At 32.4% G+C, this 15,577-nt stretch overlaps 3 protein-coding genes across 55 annotated transcripts in view; 1 reads left to right on the top strand and 2 right to left on the bottom strand.

Annotated features, from left to right (window-relative positions):
- Positions 1-13: 13 nt before the first annotated feature.
- On the bottom strand, positions 14-4,533 carry LOC127071023 (NF-kappa-B-repressing factor). 5 transcript variants are annotated; one of them, XR_007784812.1, is made up of 9 exons: positions 2,708-3,199; positions 2,338-2,597; positions 2,128-2,261; positions 1,736-1,985; positions 1,507-1,633; positions 1,256-1,428; positions 1,007-1,180; positions 671-920; positions 14-599 (listed from the first exon to the last, which is right to left on the bottom strand). XR_007784812.1 is itself a non-coding variant. In XM_051009786.1 (9 exons), exons 3-9 carry the CDS (start codon positions 2,505-2,507, stop codon positions 758-760), a joined length of 1,191 nt encoding a protein of 396 aa, XP_050865743.1. In that variant the 5' UTR covers positions 2,508-2,597; positions 2,708-3,269; positions 4,386-4,533; the 3' UTR covers positions 14-757. The 5 variants fall into 5 exon arrangements, 4 of the variants coding, with proteins under 4 accessions (XP_050865743.1, XP_050865742.1, XP_050865744.1 ...); XM_051009786.1 differs by adding an exon at positions 4,386-4,533 and having other exon boundaries at positions 14-920; positions 2,708-3,269; XM_051009785.1 differs by having other exon boundaries at positions 14-920; positions 2,708-2,957; positions 3,112-3,260.
- Positions 4,534-4,634: 101 nt separating this feature from the next.
- LOC127071018 (formin-2) lies at positions 4,635-11,837 on the top strand. Of its 2 annotated transcripts, XM_051009771.1 has the most exons (11): positions 4,635-5,039; positions 5,146-5,398; positions 5,471-5,638; positions 5,974-6,174; positions 7,236-7,405; positions 7,782-9,270; positions 9,355-9,455; positions 9,521-9,805; positions 9,909-10,446; positions 10,533-10,786; positions 10,874-11,837. In XM_051009771.1, the coding sequence occupies exons 1-11, from the start codon at positions 4,641-4,643 to the stop codon at positions 11,039-11,041; spliced, it is 4,026 nt and encodes a 1,341-aa protein (XP_050865728.1). In that variant the 5' UTR covers positions 4,635-4,640; the 3' UTR covers positions 11,042-11,837. The 2 variants fall into 2 exon arrangements, with proteins under 2 accessions (XP_050865728.1, XP_050865727.1); XM_051009770.1 differs by having other exon boundaries at positions 5,146-5,638.
- Positions 11,838-11,932: 95 nt separating this feature from the next.
- The window catches only part of LOC127071017 (microtubule-actin cross-linking factor 1), a 112,025-nt gene continuing 108,380 nt past the window's right edge, over positions 11,933-15,577 (bottom strand). For 39 of the 48 annotated variants that reach the window (XM_051009742.1, XM_051009746.1, XM_051009753.1 and 36 more), the window contains 4 exons: positions 15,473-15,535; positions 14,907-15,026; positions 14,477-14,536; positions 11,933-14,334 (listed from right to left, as the gene is read on the bottom strand). In XM_051009742.1, coding sequence (XP_050865699.1) covers positions 14,169-14,334; positions 14,477-14,536; positions 14,907-15,026; positions 15,473-15,535 — 409 coding nt within the window. In that variant the 3' untranslated portion in view covers positions 11,933-14,168. The remainder of the gene's footprint in view (positions 14,335-14,476; positions 14,537-14,906; positions 15,027-15,472; positions 15,536-15,577) is intronic. The other 9 variants (XM_051009764.1, XM_051009755.1, XM_051009757.1 and 6 more) reach the window with 6 other exon arrangements.

Below are 15,577 nucleotides of genomic sequence, written 5' to 3'. Positions count from 1 at the left end.
TTATTTTTGAAACACACACATTATATATATATATATATATATATATATATATATATATATATACACATATATACATATATATCAATATTTTTAATAGCAAATATGTTTAATAATACATTTATAATGAAAAAGGTTCCTTTTAAAGGAAATTCATTATTTACATAGTAAAGTAAAATCGAGAGAGATATTTATGATTAATGTTCGCGTTTAAACATTTATTTTTTATAGATATTAGCAGTTTTGTTTCTGAAGATTGCTTATGTTTTAACAAATGACATTGTAATGAAAATAATGCTAAAAAATACAGCAAATCACTAAGAAAAATCATATTTATATTTTCTACCAATCATTATCCTTATTAATTTTATTTATATATGTATGTATATATATATATATATATATATATATATATATATATATATATATATATATAGACAACTTATTTACATATTATTTGATTTCTAAATTAATTTCATATAATTTTAATGATATATTAAAAATAATGGTCGTATTACCAAGAAATATGCAATTAATGCATATATATAAATATGTTATCTTTTGTACAATTGTCTTTATAAAAATATTAATAGGTACTGCCCCTGAAAATGCAATATGATGAATAACCTAACTCAAAGACATATAGAGGACACTATTTTGTCTTTACACTTACTTATTAGATACCTATAAGTATGTCAATGTCATTTAATATTGCTCTATAAGACTGGAAAATCTCTTTTAAATATATTTGCAATTGGTCCTAAACAGAGCTTGGTTTTATAAGCTCATATTTATCAGTACTTCCACCGAGAGTTTTTAATTCGATTACTAAATCCCTTATATCAACTTTACGAGATATGACTAATTTTCTTTGATCTTTTGGACCATAACTATGTGATTTTAGGCCCATTTGTCGTGCAAGTCTACAAGAAGAAATAAAGTTCTTATACCAGTTTTTTAAACATATGTTTTTACATAGAAAAAACTCGATATGTTTTACTGTACTTACTTATGTATTACTGTTCTTTCTTCGTTTGAGAATTCTGGGGAGAATACTAAATCAGTTTTCATATCACCCATTAGGTATTTTTTCAGTATATCTCTACATTTTAATTCTAATTCGCGTAGATTCGAAGCTTTTACTTTTAATCCTAAACCCTCTCGACTAACTTGTTGTTTAACACTGTAAGTTATTATAAATGTTTATTTTTATACAAGTATTCGAAATTATTTGAAACTAATATGATTGTCTGCTTACATAACTGGCTCAACAATTCCTTGTTGAGATTTTCCAAGTCCTCCACCTGTCCAACCCATAAGTTTCATTAATCTTTTTCCAATATTATCATCAGAAATAGAATCATGAGATGATGTATTTTGTAGCATCGATGTTGTTGTTACATTTGCTTCTTCAATAAAATTATGTTTAATCTGTAAATACAACAACTTGTAACAAAAGTTTTATATATAGTAGATTAATTAAATACATAATATAATTGATAAACTAACTTTGATAGTATAATAATATTTTTGTAATTCACGCAAGCCTCTGACCGATGCTTCTTTTTTGGCTAGTTTCTGATTTGTGCCATAAGATTCCGCAAGTTGTTTTGCATTAATTAAAATAATACATTGCCTATAATATGTATATGGTATGTTATTAACAAAACAAATCTAATACCATTGAGATTATCTGTATTTTACATATTTATCATTTCTTTCAAATTAATATATTTACCACTTGTTCATGTTAGTTTTATTAATTTTCCACTCTATATTGCCACCAGAAACATTAACTGCACAAGCAAGTATCGTTTGTGGTAAATCTCCCGGTCTTTCTACTAATACTATATCTCCAAATGGAGATTCATCTAATTTAATTTTTTTAGCAGGTACGTTTTCTATCTTGTTTTCACTTTTAATTGAACTCGGATTGTTTGTACATGTGTCTGTCTTCCCTGTGCTACCTGGTAATGGATTATTAAATCCTATAACATTAAACTGTGTTTGATTACATAAATGTAGATTATATATATGTAGATATATATACACACATATATATATTCACTTGCTTATACAATATGAAGGGATTATTTTATAACTTGATGAACTCACAGTTTTTGGATGTACCTTGTGCCTTTGTACGAGCAGCATCTGATGCTTTTACAAATGTTCTTTGTAATTTGTTCTTCTTTCTTTCTCTATATTCGCAGACAACATCTTGAGCTAATTCTGATATCAAATGCATAGTTTCTTTTGGATATCTATATATGTAAATTGTAATGAATGTTAAATCAAAAATAAATACATCAAAGAGATATCTACTGTATGATAGAATACCTGCAGCCTAAAATTTCTACATTGGTGAACACTTGAGCTAAACAAAGTAACTCGTCTTCTGGAAACTTATCTTTATGTGCTAAAAGAAATTTACGTCTTAATTCCCAATGTTCATCGGACTCATGCTCCGCTTTATATTGTTCTACGTCCCAATTTGTTGATGTATTCATCCTTCGATTTAGATATGTATACTAATTTAAAAGGTTAGTTTGTTGATCGAAACGTATTAATATATTTACACTGTACGCGTATTAATATTACTGAAACAAATACGAATAAATTAAATAAACTAATAAAACTATCGAAATTAATACAATAAAATAACCTATTCGATATTGAAATAAACTCTAAAAGGATAAATGTAACTCACCACTCAAACAATGAATGAAGTATTTCGCGGTAGTATCTTCATTCTGACGCCATGTTGTATCAGGTGACGCTAGTGCCGCTACTATATGTGTGCACTCTAGCGGTTATTGTTGATACTAAAAGCGTGCGTAGGCTATTCGAATTATGAATGAATTAAATAGCTCGTACACGTGTATCATACGTATTTTATATTTCATTCAAAAATAATATTCCAAGCTTCGATTCGGTTTATTCGAACTTTATTGATTAAACTAAACAAATAAAATAAATGTTTTGATCGTATTAATCAAGTTATAATATTTTTTCTATCTTTTTCTACTTATTTATTAATTACACAATTATTTCTATCCTTTATTTATCATTGATGCTTATTCTGGAAATTCTGATTTTCCCGCTTTAACTTACAATAATCGAACTATCGTATCTCGAAGCTCGATTAGAGGAGACTGCGCTGTAAGAAGAATCCATCGGCAGCGACATGGCAGTGACGAACCTAAGCTCGTGTCGTGGCTTCTCACGCGAATCGGACGATACCGTGTCTCTCATAATTGCTGTTTGTGTTTCTAATTAAATCAAGAACTTTAAGTCTATATTTATCCTTCTAAAAGATAATACTTATAATTACAAATAATAATTCAAGTAGATAAGATCATCCTATAGAAAAAATCTTTCTACTCAACGGAATATAAACTTATTTAATAAATTATCATTAGCATTCTGTGTTATATTGTTCATGAATTGGAAATTTCAACGGTTAAATTCGAAGTAAAAAATTTCGAGGTTTAGAATGATCGAAAAGAAGATTTTCGAACGTTTGTACAGTCTCATAAGGTCGTGTCCCGGATCGAGACTTCATCGTACGAATCGATCACGTATAAAGCGATGACAGTAAATGACGAGCCTGGAAATATCAATAATGTACGACGTATATATGTACTTAGTAAAAAATTGATCGAGCTTCGATTATTTCTCTACACTATATCAACTGCATACGTATGAATCGAACGAGGGAGAAAATTGTTAGAGGACGACAACCGGAAGAAGATAAACGCTTGAAACGACACGGATTCACCGGAGCGTCCTTGTAACACTATCAATTTCACAATAGATTATCGAGAAACAGGAGTAGGCCACATCGGACAGGGATAGATAACTCCAGTTTCGTGATTATTTTGTCCTATCGTAATCTTGTTCGTACATGAATGATGTAAACCAGTACACGGTGAGTCTATTTTTTTTTTAAATAAGTAACAATCCAATCGTTTTGTTTCTATGATTAATTAGATCCCTCATGTGACATCGATCTTGAGTTCGACCACTTTTGATCACGGAAAGGAGTTTGAAAAAATTCATAATTAACGAAAAATGTCAATATCTTAGGAGGAAATCAGATATCTATTGAACAAAAAAAAAAGAAAAAAATTTGTTGAGACAACATCACGCACGACCGTTCATATTTACTTGTCCTTCGAAACAAATAGAATGAGTCGAACGGAGAGTGTTAATATGAAGTGAAACACGAACTTTATCATTTTAATCGAACATATTAATAATATCCTTATCTAGATTCTGCGAGAAAATCTCTCAAGTATTATGTATTTTACGGAAAGATCTAAGAGTTCACAGAAAAGTTCCTTGTTAATGAAAGAACGTACTGCAAGTGACAGGATCTGATCTACCTGAAAGAATACCGATGAAAAAGAGATCTTCCTGTTTCTTTCTCCTGGATTTTCTTTTAAAAAACTTTGTCTCCCTTTAGAAATCCCAGTAATAAAAGAACGGGATCAGTATGAAAAAATTTCCTTTCCTCTTCTAAAAGCGTGATCCTTTTTCTTTTTCTTCTTCTTCTTCTCTTCTTCCTTAAAAATCCTCGACTTGAACACAGCGTTCTGTTAGACACAAAATTTGTCTCGATTATCGACCGGACCGGGCAAATGCATCGGCCGCAGGACGCAGTCGCGGCTCAGGCGCGGCCTTGGGCGCCGAAGCTGCGCGACTTTTCTCGCCGCTGGATCGAGTCTTTGAGAGCTCTCTACGGGGAAAACGGTGCTTCCTCGGTGTCCACCATCCGTAATCTCATGGGTAATTTACAAAGTGATGGTAAGAAGAAAGGGAAGAAGGTAAGGGATGTCGCAAATGTTACATATCCGAGCGTCGACATTCCTGAATTTGCTGATATAGCAAAAATCGAAGGAAAGAAAAGTTCAAAGAGTTTAGAAGATGTGGCTAGTTTCGAGATCGGCAAGAGCGCACACATATACAAATCTTCCATTGAGAAGTTACAAACTCCAGCTAAGAGACAAGCACCTAAACCACCGATAGCCAAATCTGAGGTTGGTGCAATCGATCTCTCTTAATAATTCAGAAAATTTTTATTACCATCGTAAGGAATTTATTAAACGATTAGAAATCATTTTCAATCGTATCGATATCCTACAGGTCGGAAAGACAACGCCCGATGTAAAATCAAGTTCGCAATCTCAACATCATGGGGAATCATCAGTTACAAATATTCCTCATGATGTTGAGAACGAGATGATCGATAAAACACCTAGTGGAATGTCTAGTATCATCAATGGAACAGGCTCAACATCGAAAGAACCGAGTATTGGAACTAACACAACGCCAGTGAGCCTAACGAACCCATCATCTACGTTGCTGGTCACCGACTCCTGGCGTCTAGCCAACAAAGGTTTGCTAGTAGCCGAGATATCTGCACCGCTCAGTCAGGAATCTTCCAGTGACAGTGTCTTTACCGATCCAGAGGAAGCTCCGTTACCTGCGGAAACGCAATGCGCTCCTATTACTCCGTCTTCGACGGATACACTGGTTGCTTCTGTCTCATCACGCGATGATCACAGCGATAAAAGATCACCATTTGCTGTCCTAAGGCATAAGAAGATTCAATTACCTCCTACACCCTCGCAACTAAGTAAGGATCCAATTGATTTTTCTCATTTTAGTACGATTTTATTAAAATTAATGCTATTAATCGATCGATTTTCTTTCGATTAGATCTAAAAGCGAACGAGGAAGTTCGAGATTAAATGTATTTGCTTGTTACCTAATATCATTCTTATCATCAACAGCTTAAATGTTTGATTTGTGTTTGTAAAAATACTTATCTCTTTAATTACCTACTATCATTTTTCACGAGTCACGATGTTTCCTTGCGAAAGTTCAATACTCTCTCTTTCTCTCTCTTTTTCTTTTTTTGTCTCAAAATTTTTATATACTCATCTGAATGATAATTTTTATTATTTCCAGACATCTCGCAATCACCAGCCAGTGATACTAGAAAGACACCACATAGAAGACATACCATGTACGAAACTTCGCCTGAAAGTCAAGTACTTAGAAGAGTAGCAAATTTGGTTTTGGATCGTGCTAGTCTTGATTCTAAAATCAACGAAAATGCAAAAGTTATACCACGCAAGCTCGATTACGGTCTTTATAGTAAATTCGAAGGTGAGTAGAAATTAAATATGATGATAATTAATTTAAAATATATTTCGAATTGAGTCATTCTTTCGAAGAACAGAAATTCTGATTATAGAAAAAAGATTAGATATATTTGAGAGACTAAAAATAGCATTCGATATATACAATCATTTGTTTCGACGCGATCATAATTAAACGTTTATGTCAGTTTTGTTTACACCCGATTAAAGTTATAAAAATTCTCGTATCATTTTAAAAGGACGAAGAATGATCCGGAGAACGGTAATCGGACGATTAATTTTTATAAAGAACTCGAGAGGCGTAGATCATGTTAAAAGCATGTTACTGTGTATATGTGTTGAACGATAATGAAAGCAGACGCGTTTACACTGATAAGAGAGACACAGAGGTTTCTCGTTGAAACCTCTTTTTAGTTTTCTATTGGAATTCGGTCGATTGTTAAGCGCTATGTAAAATGTCGAGCAAGTATTTTTGACGTTGACATTTGGCTGGATGACAGAAGTGTGATATTATCGCAGTGTGCTTGTCATTTCTTATTGAATTTTTCCATTAAAAGTGACATCTCGTGAACGACGAGATCAGAGTCGATCAATATCACTTTTTTCTTCTTTCTTTCTTTTATTAATCAATGTCGAGAAAATTGAATTTATCTGTCAATCCATATTAATAACTATACTTCATTTTACATTTTGTGTTTTACATCAAAATTATTTATATTTAAAATACAAAAAGATTAATATTCATATGCGTGTTGTTTTTTAGAGCCAAAAAATTTCGTATATTAGAAAAAACAAGAATTCTCACATTTTGAAATAATATGATTATGCGAAAAATATGAATTTTATAGTATTACGATAATAAGTCACGAGAAAGAGGGAGGAGAAAGAGACCTACGTGATAAAAGCTTGTATTCTCTTGTCCACGTGCACAATGATAACTCTTTCATACGTTTTCTCCTAACACTACGATATTTTTACTTTCGTTAAGTCTTTCATACAAAGATTGAGAAAAAAAGTGTTATCACGAACGATCTTCAAGGTTTCTAATTTTTTTGTACTTTCTTTCAGGATTACGTTTGATAGAAGTATTGACGTCGGAGTTACCAGAACATTTAAAATCTCAACTGACAGATGCGGAACGTGAAAAACTTGATTTGGCTTTTTATTCTCGTTTAGTATCAACCGGTCTTCTTCGATCATTTTCAGATAAAGATAGCACAAGTAATATTTCACATACGGTAAGTATCATTAGATGAGTATTTACATACGATTATTTTAATAAGTTTTACACGAATAGAAAGTTATGAATAGCGATACGATAAGCTGCTTCACCTGACAAGTGAACGGTGACGTCGAATGACGAAACCTATCGCATATTTATCGATCTCCTTCAACCATCGAAAATTCCAGGACAAAGTAAGAATTTTAATCTCGCGACCTTGTCACCGTGGCTTTTAACCTTTATATCATATTCGTTTCCACTTCTACGATTAGTCGAGATAGTTGAATATGATTTATAATTTTTTTCAGATTCTATAGACTCTGTATATATTATAATCACAGTAGTTAAAACTAGATATGTTTTCGACTAACAAGATTACAAATTTGGTGCAGGTATCTTCTGGTAATCATCGAAATCAACACGATACATTGTCCCCTACCGAAACTTTGAAACGATTTAAAACAAACGAGGATATTGAAAGATTGGAAAAGGAATTGATCGATCTGAGGAACGAGATTGAAAGATTAAGAAAACAAAATAAGGATGTATCTACGATGGCACAGGACAAGTGTGTTCAAACATCTCCAAAAAGTGTATCGCCGACCGGTACAAGTGCAAGTTCGCCTTCATCGAACGATTACAAAAGTGCATCAGCAGCGACGAGTGTTAGCGATGGAGAGAGAGTCACGGTAATCTCTCTCGACAGTTCACCCGTTTTGCCTAACAAATCTGTCGTCTCTAGCCAATCGAAAGAATCTAAAGAAGAACCTGAAATAACTAATCTACGAATGTTATTGAAAGACGAGAGATCGAAGATCCAAATTTCTACTCAAAATTCACTTTCACCGGATAACGAAGATACTAAAAATCAGGAGAGTAATTTATCTCATACAGTAAACGGAGAAATCGTAAGTGAAACATCTGAAAGAAAAACGTCTGTTAAAACAGAAATAATTGAGTTATCCAAAACCGTCGAGGGTGTCGAAAAAACGGCCTTAGTGAATGGAAAAGTGCAAAAAGATACATCACAGACCTGCTCTCCCCCACCAGCTCCACCTCCTCCTCCTCCGCCTCCTCCTCCTCCTCCACTACTACTACCACCTCCTCCGTTACTTTCGATAGTAACGGAATCTAATATTAATTCTCAATCGAAACAAGTTCCGGCGTTATTAGCTACGTGTATCTCACCACCATTACCATCTCCACCATCCTCGTTAGATTTACAAACTTTGTGTATACCTCCACCTCCTCCTATGCCAAGTACTACACAAGTACAATTTTCACAACCACCACCTGCACCACCTCCAATGTCAGGATTGATAGGACAAAGTTCTGTATCTTCACCACCACCGCCACCACCACCACCACCTATGCCTGCAATTAGTGGACCTCCACCTCCTCCACCACCACCACCAATGCCTGGAATAATTGGATCACAACCTCCTCCACCACCACCAATACCAGGAATGTCAAGGCCATCGCCACCTCCTCCTCCACCAATGCCAGGCATGACTGGACTACCACCGCCACCACCACCAATGCCAGGCATGACTGGACCACCACCACCACCACCAATGCCAGGCATGACTGGACCACCACCACCACCACCAATGCCAGGAACATCTGGACCACCACCACCACCAATGCCAGGAACATCTGGACCTCCAGCACCACCAATGCCAGGAATAACTGGACCACCACCACCACCAATGCCAGGTATGACTGGACCACCGCCACCTCCTCTATTTTCTACCTCGATCACGGGAGCAGGTCCTGGCTCAAATGCATCAGGACCACCGCCACCTCCACCACCATTCGCTTCTACTCCAACTCCTTTACCTGCTCCTCCTATTGGAGGCTGGAATCCTCCCAGCAGATCGAGTAAGTAACAACGAAACGGACTACTTCCTAAAAAAAATTGAGAATATCAAGAACGGTTTATAAATCTTCATTTTTTTCTTTCAGCATTGAGAAAACAACCTTTAAATCCTGTAGTGCCAATGAAGCCACTCTACTGGACGAGGATCTTAGCACCGATGGCTGCTTCCAGTATAGGAGAGTCTATGGTAAAATTAAAATTATATTTTATAATAGTTTAGATTTCATTAATTTATTCGAATCAATTTCATAGACGTCTTTTTGGGCGGAATTAGAAGAAGAAAAAGACCTCGATATCACAGAATTTACAAATTTATTTTCACGCCAAGTCACTGAACGGAAACTTGCAAGAAAAGGAGAGGATGTGGCTAAACCATCGAAAGTGCAGCCAGCTAAGATACTCGACTCAAAACGATCGAAAACTGTTGGCATTTTGGAAAAAAGTTTACACGTAGATTTCACTGAAGTTGAAAATGCTGTTTATAATCTGGATACAAGTGTGATCAGTCTCGAAGCACTACAACAAATTTACGAAGTTGTTAGTATGAATTTTTAATTTGATTATTGTTAAAATCAAAAAAATTAATTTAAAATAAAAATTCATTTTCCCTTGCTTTTCTTAAAATTATCTTTTTTTACAGAGAGCTACACAAAAAGAATTAGACGAAATAGTTGCTCACGAAGAAACTAATTCAGAAGTTCCATTGGATCGTCCAGAGATTTTTTTAAAACGATTAGCAGGAATAGATCACTTCAGTGAAAGAATGGCTTGTTTGGTGTTCCAATCCGAATTTCAAGATGCTATTTCATCCGTTTCGAGCAAATTGACGAATTTAAAGACGATTTGTGATTACTTGAACAATTCTAATTCATTGAAGAAGGTGATGGCACTTATATTAACTTTAGGAAATTATATGAACGGTGGTAATATGATGAGAGGACAGGCGGATGGCTTTCATTTGGAAATTCTTGACAAATTGAAGGATGTTAAATCTAAAGTACCGGGTATTACTTTACTACATTACATCGTAAAAGCACGATTAGCTCAGGAAAAGGATTGTAATTTTGATGAACCATTACCTTTGCCTGTACCTGAGCCAGCTGATATCAAAGCAGCTTCGACGATAAACTTTGAAGATATTACGAAGGAACTTCAAAGGCTGGACGATCAACTGAAAGGTAAACATTATTTTTTGATCTAATAAACTTATTTCTTTTTAAATTGATTTCTTTTCTTTTTTTAAATTCATTTACTTTGTTTTTAGCTTGCAAAACAAAATACGAAGCTGTGATCGAATCTAATCCGCCTAATGCTCGGGTATTTAAAGAAAATATGAACGCTTTCTTTACCAGTGCTACGACGGAATTAGAAAACGAAAATAAAGCATTAGTCGAGGCCAAAAAGAAATTTAAAATTGTTATGCAATTTTATCAATTCATACCTAAGGGTGCAACTTTGGACACAGCTGATCCTAATCAATTCTTTTCACTGTGGTTAAATTTCTGTCATGATTTCAAGGTAAGGTTTCAGGTATTAATCTTTAAATTGATGTAAGATTGAAAATGTTTTATGTTTTCTGATTTACAAACTAATTCTTCTTCGCAGGATATATGGAAGAAGGAACAGCAACGTCTAAGAAAAGAAAAAATGGAACAAGAGATTTGGAAGAGACTTGAAAGTAAGAGAAATGTTCAAAGAAAAAAATTAGATCCTCATGGATTAAAAGCTAGGATATTAAAAAAAGAAAAACTTTCTAAGAAGTATGACGCGTGATAATTTCAATTAGATAAAAGGAAATGAATTAAATCGATATGAAATATCGGGTAGAAAATTAAAAAAAAGAAAAACGAATCATAAGAGAATATTGAAAATTAAATAATAAATTAAATCACAGATATAGTCGTATAAATATAATTTCAATTATGGCTCAAAAACAATTCATTTTGAATGAAATCGATACTTTCTATTTTTGTTGAATAATGTTATATTTATAATCTATCTATTATTTTCCTTTTTTTTTTGTATAATCGTTTTGTCAAACATATTCCTATTTCTTTATTTAAATTATTTATATTTTGTCTTGATTAAGCATGTTACATATTTATATTTTTGTATCTCAACTATTTATTAATATTATTTTTTTATAATTATGATAAAATATGGGTTCCGATCAGTATTCTCGTTGGATTAATTAATTAAATAAATATATAAACTTTGTTAAAAATTTGTATATATATATATAAAAAAAAAACAAAAAAGAAAAAAAAGAAAATAAAAATAAAAAGTCGCATCGGTAAAATATCCGTCCCGATCTTGCGCTATAGAACGCTATAGATCTTTACTGCGTCTCTTCAACGATAAATAACACAATTATCTGGTTATTGATTTAATCGTTGTTAATCATAATCCCAACGATTTATTATATGTTAATCCGCACATAGAGCTCACGCCTAAACACCGTGTTAAGTTTTTCTTACGAATTTTATATAAACTGTTTATTGTAGAGAGAAATATTGATAAAAAATGTTTAATAAAAAAAACTTTGTATATTTATATGCGCCGATAAAAAGTCCGGTTTTTAATCCTTTTCCATACCTACCTGCTTTTATTTCTTTAACAAAAATACACTTAGTATGTTTTAAAACGTTTAAATAATAATGAAGCTCTTAATTTATGTATATATTTATATCTTTTTCACTGCATCATCAGCAATAATACAGAATTGTACAGTAAGGTGAAAACAAAGTTCAAAAGATTGTTAACACATGTAATTGTGTTATACGTAAACGTGTTATATTAATATGTCATCGCATTAATCGCGTTTGCATTATAAAAAATTGGAAATGTCTATCGCGAAAGACTTCTTTATCACGAAACATTACACAAGCTTCGTTCTAAAAAAGTCTGTAAACCTTTTGCGGAGAGTTCACGTACATTATAATAGCTTTAATACACAATATTTTTTTTTCCTGTATGTCCACCTGTTTTCAAATACCGCAAAGATTCATCTATTGTATAGTTCATTTTTCTGTTTTTTTTTTCATTTTTTTTTCTTTTTAACTTTACGATTTCTTTCGTGTAACATAATAATAATAATAAAGAAAAATACAACACATTACATTGAATAATTTGTGCCTTCGTATTAATAAAACTAAGTTTGATTATGATCTCTTCCATACCATGTTACTTCCAATTTGAACATGTTTCTATGGTAAAATGAACTCTTTCTCAAAATGATAGAACGTCAGGTGAAAAAACATAATGTATATCAATATTTACACCTCGGTTATATATTTCTTCGACGTTTTCTTTTTTCCTTTTTTCACACAATTGCAATATAATTAAATAACTTTCAGCAAAAAAAATGTGCATCTTAGCGAGAGAAAGAAAAAAATATAAATTCTTATAATAGAAATACAAAAAGATCGCTTTGTTCGGATCTTTCTCTTTTCTCGTTCGTTTTTTTTTATAAATAAATGATAAGATAAACTTCCTTTCCTTTCTCTTTCTCTTTCTCTCTCTCTCTCTCTCTCTCTTTTTCTCACTCTCTTTCATTCTCTCTCTCTCTCTCTCTCTCTCTCTCTCTCTCTCTCTCTCTCAATTATTATTATAAAAAAAGAAGAAAAAAAAGGAAGAACAAATACAATACTATGAAAGTGAACGATGATCTACACATACGTATACAACGCACACAAAAGGAATTACGCGTAGATCCATTGGAGAAAAATACTAATTGTACATTATTTTATGTACTTTTCGGTTTATTATAAAAAATTCGCGTGTGATACCTAAGCAATCTAAAAATTACACATATCAAATATAATTACATTATAATAATTAAACAGTTATAAAGAAAAACCAAAGAAAATAAAATAAAATAAAAAAATGTTTTACGCGCCAGAGTAATAGTAATAATATTAGTACGTTAATACATTTAACAATTCGGTTTTCTTTTTTTAATATTGTTAAGTCTTTTTTTAAATATATATAATATATTTTTTTTATTATTATTACTTTTATCTCGAAACAGTTTCAACTTTTTCGATGTTCAAGCGCATGAATATAACGCACAATAGCTCTCAAAGTCTTGAGTGAATTGATTATATCAACACCCAGTTTTCTTTTTCGCATTCTTTTTATTTTTTATTTTTTTTTTATACCTTCTCGATATTTTCTTTATCGATTCATAGTATAATATTTCTTATCGAATAAAGACTTTTCAACGCACATCGCCGATAAAAGTCTCTTCTCTTTGCTCTCTATCTCTCTTTCTTATATATCCTTCATGTATAATCTTATAGATATATTACATAATAGACAAATATTTATAATAAGCTCATCCTATCGGGAACAAACTAAAGAGTTGGCTTCTCATTCTTCACTTACGAAGAGTATATACTTCGTACTAGAATTTGTGCTCCTTGTTTAACAGACAGCAAACATCCAGGCGCGAAAAGAATTGAAATGAAATATAAATTGAAAAAATAAAAATCGAATACTTCATTCCTTCTCTTTATCTATACCCGGATAAAACGCAAGTGTTCCCCTTCTCTCTTTTTCTCTCTCTCGCTCTCTTTCTCTCTTACATCATTCTTGTAATCCTGTTATTCCTTCGTGATATATAGCTTTCTTCATTTTATTAATTTTTTTATTCTTTTTTTAGTTAATAACTTCTTTCGTTTTCATTTTTTTCTCCTTCAATCGATCTTATACGATTACTCAGATTATTTCTACTAACGTGTATTTGGCATGGAAAAGCAAGATAATTATTATTATTATTATTATCATCATTTTCTTTTTTTTTGTTCTCTTTTCCTTCGATAGGCAAACACGTAGGATAAGATAAAAAGCTCCTCGATAAATATTCGATTATTGTTAGGCAAAAAAGAAATTGTCGAGATTACAGTCGGAAAGGTGCTCTTTGATCGATAGGCGTTGGTTTCCCTTTACGAGTTCCACTTGACGTAGTATTTGAGACTGAAGTGTCTGATGCTCCTGATGGTTTTCTTGATAATTTTAGAGACGGTGGCAGTGGTGTGCTCGAACCACTGGACGGTGTGCGCGTTCTGTGATAGAGAAAAAACAAAGAAAAAGAAAAAAGATATTATTTTTTACAATTGACCATTTACGTCTCGACCATTTTTGTCTCGTTCGACAACTCTGGTTTAACAATTGATTTTAATTATATTAGGGATTAGTTATTATTACCTAGCGTGTTTAACAGCCAATGGGATGTTAGTTGCTGAATTTGTACAGATGGAACTGCTCCTGGCATTGTGAAAAATAGATAGATAGTTAGTTGTTGTTATTGTCGTTGTTGCTTGTTTCTATTGGCATGTGAATGTTATTATTATTGCACAGTTTAATACGTTTCATTATGCAGTTTCAATAGACAAGCATAACTCTAACACATAAAGAAATATTCATTTTAATCGATGATATGCAACATGCTTATGATCGGGATTTATGATTGCAACAAAATGAAACAAAATGATCTAAAGATGAAGTCACACCGTTAAATATAACATAGGATAGATCAAAGTAGAATAGAAAAAAGAAATGATTAGTATTTTATAATATTGAAGTGATATAGAACAGGGAGAGATAGAAAGAGAAAGAGAGAGAACATTCGTCATACCCAGTAGAATCAGTAGAAATTGTAGAATGGTTGCTTTGTGTCGAATGAGTTGAAATATTGCTGGTTGTTGATTGAGGGGATTTTATGTCCATTCCCACATAAACAGGTATCCTAGACCGGCTAAACCATCACCATTCGAATATTAGTTTGTTAACATGAATTGTTAAATATAGATGGCAACGATTAACAGACATTCACACAATTAGATTAGTATATTTCATCGTTATGATATATCTCAATACCATCAATGTTAGTAGTTAATGACGACGATTATTTATTTTTTCATTCTGATATATGCATATATACATACATAAATATATATATACACACACACAAAATAGATGTTTTTAATGAAAAAAAAAAGAATGAAAAAAGGAACTTAAACAACTAAACTGAAAACAAATAAATAATAAGCATTTGTTCCACCACCAACATTTGAATCTCACGATTATTTAAAAGCTCCTTTAGATTTATAATTTTTCTAATCAACTATTACAAAAGCAATTAAAGCCAAGCCAACTGTTCTCTTTCATTAATCATTTTCTAACGGTTAATGTATGCTTTACCTGATCGGTGTTCCGACACCAGTCAGGGTTGGTATGCTCGAAGCTCTATGGATTGAGCCAAACCTAAAAAATGTTATTAACGAGAAGGGTTAACTATTATTCTGG

Source organism: Vespula vulgaris, chromosome 20 (genome assembly GCF_905475345.1).
Source record: "Vespula vulgaris chromosome 20, iyVesVulg1.1, whole genome shotgun sequence".
Lineage (NCBI taxonomy): Eukaryota > Metazoa > Arthropoda > Insecta > Hymenoptera > Vespidae > Vespula > Vespula vulgaris.
The sequence above is the reverse complement of the archived record's forward strand: the minus strand, read 5'-3'. Positions and strand labels throughout refer to the sequence as shown.

Excerpts from the sequence above, each read along its gene's own strand:
- LOC127071023 (XM_051009786.1), bottom strand. The coding sequence starts at position 2,507 with ATGAATACATCAACAAATTGGGACGTAGAACAATATAAAGCGGAGCAT. Across the intron at positions 1,986-2,127 it reads TGCTCGTACAAAGGCACAAG|GATTTAATAATCCATTACCA; the intron begins GTACATCCAAAA and ends TTAATGTTATAG. Across the intron at positions 1,181-1,255 it reads GGAATTGTTGAGCCAGTTAT|TGTTAAACAACAAGTTAGTC; the intron begins GTAAGCAGACAA and ends AATAACTTACAG.
- LOC127071018 (XM_051009770.1), top strand. The coding sequence starts at position 4,641 with ATGCATCGGCCGCAGGACGCAGTCGCGGCTCAGGCGCGGCCTTGGGCG. Across the intron at positions 6,175-7,235 it reads TCTTTATAGTAAATTCGAAG|GATTACGTTTGATAGAAGTA; the intron begins GTGAGTAGAAAT and ends ACTTTCTTTCAG. Across the intron at positions 9,806-9,908 it reads TACAACAAATTTACGAAGTT|AGAGCTACACAAAAAGAATT; the intron begins GTTAGTATGAAT and ends CTTTTTTTACAG.